At 43.6% G+C, this 5,271-nt stretch overlaps 1 protein-coding gene across 1 annotated transcript; it reads right to left on the reverse strand.

The window, feature by feature from the left end:
- Positions 1-1,372: 1,372 nt before the first annotated feature.
- On the reverse strand, positions 1,373-5,189 carry GLOD4 (glyoxalase domain containing 4; the record flags this gene model as incomplete). Its single annotated transcript, XM_009582228.1, has 8 exons — positions 1,373-1,438; positions 2,034-2,120; positions 2,208-2,321; positions 2,561-2,647; positions 2,988-3,124; positions 3,332-3,476; positions 4,286-4,406; positions 5,140-5,189. Coding segments are annotated over 8 exons (807 nt in total), but the record flags the coding sequence as incomplete, so codon positions are not given.
- Between the last annotated feature and the right edge of the window lie 82 nt (positions 5,190-5,271).

Raw genomic sequence — 5,271 nt, forward strand, 5'->3', positions numbered from 1 at the left:
CGGCCCGGCGGTGGCGCCGCCTGCCCACCGCCCCCGGCGGCCCTTCCCGCGATTAATTAGCGTGCACGAAAATCGAGAACCCAATTAAAAGGGAGAGGAACCTTCCGAGCAGCGCCGTGCCGGGCGGGTGGAAGAAACGCACTCAGACCGTCCTACCGAATCACTTTTATTCATTTAAGGGCGACACTGGCAAGCAGCAGCACCAGTGCCAGGGGTGCAGCGTACACATGACATTTTTAACTTGGTCGGTACACGATTGAAAATCGTCATTGAATTTGAATCAAAAAGCTCAAGCAACAAAATCAGTGAGGAATTTTTCCTGTTTGAACTCAGAATATTCACTACAAGTGCTGACGTGCCTCGGCGACGGCTAACGCTGCTGATTTTGCCTGCTTTTCTCTGTGAAACTTATTTAAGGTGTTCATCAAGAAAGATTACAAACCAGGCAGCGTGCCTGACGTGGACAATGCTGGTAATTACCCCCTCCATTCCCAACCCTTATTCCACTGGCAAAAGCAGAGTGACTTCATTCCAACGGAATAAACCCTGAACTGTTACTTCCAAAGGCAATTTCTTATCAAAAGCTAATTGCAAAACCATGATATATTTATTTCAAGTTGCCTCCCGGCACCTCAGCAGTCAGCGCAGCGCTGCTATGCACCCTGAAGCACGGCCCCGGCTCCTGCCTGGAATGTGGAAGGCTCCTTGGTAAGAGTCACATCAATAATGTGACCCCAGTGAGAAACGCACCGTGGGCTTCTCAAGTGAACATTTCACCTCAAAAGCTGGGGCAACATCTTGGAATGAAAATAGGGTTTGTTCCAGACTAGAATATTCACGGCTTTAGCAAGATAATTTCTCCGTTCCCAATAAACAGGCATGCACTACAATAGCTGAACTGCTCCAGTTCTCTGTACACGGCCCTTCCCTTCAGCCCGACACTTTGCCACGGAAGCGAGGTACCTGCGATACTCACAGCCACAGCTACCTCTTCTCTAAGCTGCAAATCCAGGACAGCTAAAGAAAATTAGTTAGAGAATTGGATATTCTAATGAATCTAACAACTTCTTTGTTAAGTATAACAACAACAGAGAAATGAGTTTTTCCTCTTAACTGATGGCCCCTCTTTTCGAAACCACAAGCTCAATCTGCTCCTTACTGCACAACCTAATTTTTTCGAAGGAGAAGATGCTATTTGCTTAAAAGGAGAGAGTAGCAGTAAGAGACACAAGCTTAAATCAAACAAACCAACCAGCATGGGACATTGCGGCACCCTCTTACTGGAAGGGGTAATGCAACACGTTACATAGGATTGGCATTTTGCTCAGATGAAAACCAAGGCACGAACAGGCAGCCCAGTCCTTTTCTCCAGCTAAGCTGCAGCCTTCTTCATTTTTTGCGCAGCAAACCATTTGTCGCTGTTGTCCGCCACCATGGCCTGCACAAAGAAAAGCGTTCACATGTTCAGAACAGCAGCCGAGTCGCCAGCGTCCGGCTGCTCACACTCACCAGCCTCTCCCACAAATCCGGATTGATCACAAGGACACCTTCTAATTTGGAGGAAAGCTATTCTGATGGATAAATTGTTTTTTACGTGCTAGTAAGGAAAACAGACACTGAAAACCAAATGTTCTCTGCTGCAGCAAATAAATAGATGATCTGGTAAGACAAGAGCAAAATAGGATAGTTCAAACACAGCCTCCCCACACAGCTCACGCTCCGTACCAGAGCCCCTCTGCCTCGGAAGGATGTCCAGCTGCGCTGACGTTACTGCAGCTCAAAAGTAATTTTCTGCAGTAACTTACACCAAAGCGTTGTTGACGTCTCCAGCAAGACACAGCACCACCCGGCTGCCCCAAGAGCGAGGCTGGAAAACTCTAGCCAGGACACTAAGTGAACTTTAAAAACGGATTTGTTTTCCTTAGCAAGACTGTACCATTTGGTTCTCAGAAAAACTCCACATGGAACAAGAATTATATTCTACAGGTATCTATAATCCTGAAGAAAACAAATGTGCAGACAGCATTACTTACATCGTCTAACAATTTGTCACCGTTAGGGTCCACCTTGGACAGATCTCTAAATGCTTCATCTCCCACAAAACAGATTTCATGGCCATCCTAAACCAAGTTTAAGAGCAGGTAAGTCAGATAAATGGCAGAGAGAAATTTAAATCAAATTGAATCAGTATTTCCGATATTACTCACAGGATCAGCCAAAATAATCACTTGCACTGTGGCTTTGCCAGGTGTGTCCAAGCTAACCAAAGGTGTTAAAATTTTCTGATTTTCCTTTTTCATCAGTGCTTCAATGTTTGGCAACTTAAAACAAAAACCAAAAGTCAACCCTAGTCAGATGAAGATCAGATGCATTCAGGTTGCTCTCATTTACAGTTCCCCGTTACCCACAACTCCATTACATTCCCACGGCGAGAAATATAAACAAAGTATCTGCTCAGTATTACTTTGTTCACATCTGAGATATTTTGCTAATACTAGAAATTAATCTCCCACTAGTCAGCTCTGGGTAATGAAAGGGGTAAGGGAAATGTGATCGTTACCTCTTCCTTTGCACAGGAGAAGGCAATCCGCCCAAACGCTGTCCCGTGATCCACTGCTCCTCCAACAGTCTTCAACTCCAACTTACACTGAAAGAGGAAAAAAGAAAGCCTGACTTGCAAGGACGCTGTTCTCACTGCTACATTTGCTCCAGCTTTTCACTGATGCGGATGATTTCAAAATTGCCCATATACATATTTCCCAATAAGCCAGAATTACCAGAGCAAACCACAGCTTTTTTTAAAAAAAATACAGTTTAAAAAAAATAAGTGTACACAAGCTTTAATTTAAATGCACAGAATTAAGTGCATAGCTGCTTTAATTAAGAGCTTTTTTTCCCTTTAAGATTTTGTTCTCACAAAATGAGATGTTTCTGTAACAAGACGCAAGTCTTAAAGATCAGAACTGGAAAGTTTTCTAAGGACTAACCTGGTTATCTGCATAGCCTAGCAAAGCCCTTTGTTTTTCCTCATCCTTCTCATATATTTTCATCCCAAGCAAATCAGACCAGTAGTTAACAGACTTCTGCAGATCGGAGACACCCAAGGTTACCTTTAGCACGGGATCTATAAGATTGCAATACTTTGCAATTAGTTACAAATATATTGTAGTTTTAAACTCAGTTGTACATTCTTGAGAAGGAAAATAATAAAGAAGTAACAAAAACACGCTCTGTTGCATAAAATGCCATTGAGACAAATGCACAGCCCACTCTAATATCCCACTCGTAAATCTGTTTTGAACACCAGTAAGAACCAGTAGGTAAGTTTCACCTTGCTTGAGCTGTTCCTTGTCTTCCAAGAAGAACTTGTACCCCCCTGGGGCTTCAGCTTCAAAGATACCAGTTGTGACTTCTCTGAGGGGCCACCCCATCTTCTTCGCGTTGCTCACAGCCTGGCTGGACACAAGTGTTATGCCCTAGTGAGAACAGAACAGACACACACAAAATTCACAGGGTGGATGGTGTGCAAGTCCTACCTTTCAATAGTCTGCCTCTACAAATGACCAGAAACAAACGAGATTACTTTTTGTAACAAGTGGACCATGTGATCTCCTGAGAACCAGGTATCGTGCTCCTATGAAATAAGCTTAGTCTTACTGCGCATCCCACGTATTTGGAATGCATTAACCCACCCTTCTTTCAAACCAAAGGGAAATGAAAAGCAAAAGGAATTTAAAACTCCGATTCAACGCATTGCACAGAAAAGGAAAACCGAGTTCCTAACTGTTCTATCAGGTCAGGTAGACTTCTGTGGCTCCAGGGGGCTGCTCCCTGACATTCCGCAAACTGGGGTAAGAATACTAGCTCGGGGGAAACAATGAGAAAACACAATTACATGTATTCATAGATGAAACATGAGATCTTCATTGGCTGCCAGCTAGTAAATAACAAAGAAATAAGTAATAACAAATAAAAGAGTGTTTTCCTACAGCAAGATCCTTCTCACGTTGGATCTGGCAGCAAATACCAGCTGTCCTACACACAGAGCAGCTAAAAAGTGGAGCTCAAGGAAGCATTTCCTGGATCTTAAGTAAGCACAAAGCTGCTCTAGTTTCTGCTCTTCCAACTTGTAGACAACTACAAAAGCAAGAATAAAAAGTATTTAAGGGACCCAACTGCGTAAAAAAGCCACTGGTACAATCTATATACCAAACAGACTCCTAATCATAAAAATAAAAAAGCTTATCTTCAGAAGAAAGATTTTGCTGCTAAGCGTGGTACTTACCAGAAAGTCATTGCCCAGGCGATATTCTCCAATACCATAATTGTAAGTCAATTCTGCGACAAAGTGATTGTCTTCTGGCCCATAGCCCACCATCGTTTTGCTCCATTTTCCATCGTAAGGGCTGGAACATCCATATTTAATTGTCACGAGTATTAGAAATAAGCATCAAGAACCGCAAGTATTAGCGTTTCAAGGAAGAATTGCATCTCTAGAGTAAACAAATGGCACAGGTAATCCAGTAACCTCCCACCACGCAGGAGCTGACAACTGTGAAGAATTCTCATTGCAGCTCAGCACACAGCAGACAGGCACCCCCCGGGTCAATAGTATTGACCTTGGGCTGACATTCATGACCGTGCGACAAGAGCAACTCTACCTCCTTCTTAACAGCTCACATTTTAAGAGCACAAGCTGCTCATTAGCTGGAATTATATGAGCACTTTCTTATTGCAAAGTAGGAAAAGCAAGCGGTTAGGCACACTTGTAAGATTTCCTTCATTCGTGAATAAAGACAAAAGCCTTTGGGGCTACCAGGAGGGATTTTTAACTCAAGACCCTCGATAGCCCCGTGCCTGTAAAAAAACAATATAATTGAATACAATTCCAGGAAAGTTTAGAAATAATTTTATAAAGTTCAGTATCGGTCTATAGGTGTAATACAGCAATACTTGTGTTCCAATGTAAACATCATACCTACACAAAAAGGGGAACTGTTGATTCCAAGGGAAGCACTTTAAAAAAAAGACCAACAACCCAACCCCTCTTTTACCTACAAAAGAACAATACGTGGCTGGTCATGGCTGGCAGGTGCTTTATGAGAACGAAAGGTCGGGGAGGGGCGCAGGGGCACTCACCCGTTGCAGCTGGCTTTGCAGCCCTCCTCGAACTCCTCGTGCCTCAGCACCTGACGAATTAGGCGAGAAAAGGGTCAGCGCAGAGGAAACACCTTCCCCTCTCACCTCACCCGTCCCTACCCGGCTTAACGC

Source organism: Fulmarus glacialis, unplaced genomic scaffold, assembly GCF_000690835.1.
Source record: "Fulmarus glacialis isolate BGI_N327 unplaced genomic scaffold, ASM69083v1 scaffold49067, whole genome shotgun sequence".
NCBI classification, from domain to species: Eukaryota; Metazoa; Chordata; class Aves; order Procellariiformes; family Procellariidae; genus Fulmarus; species Fulmarus glacialis.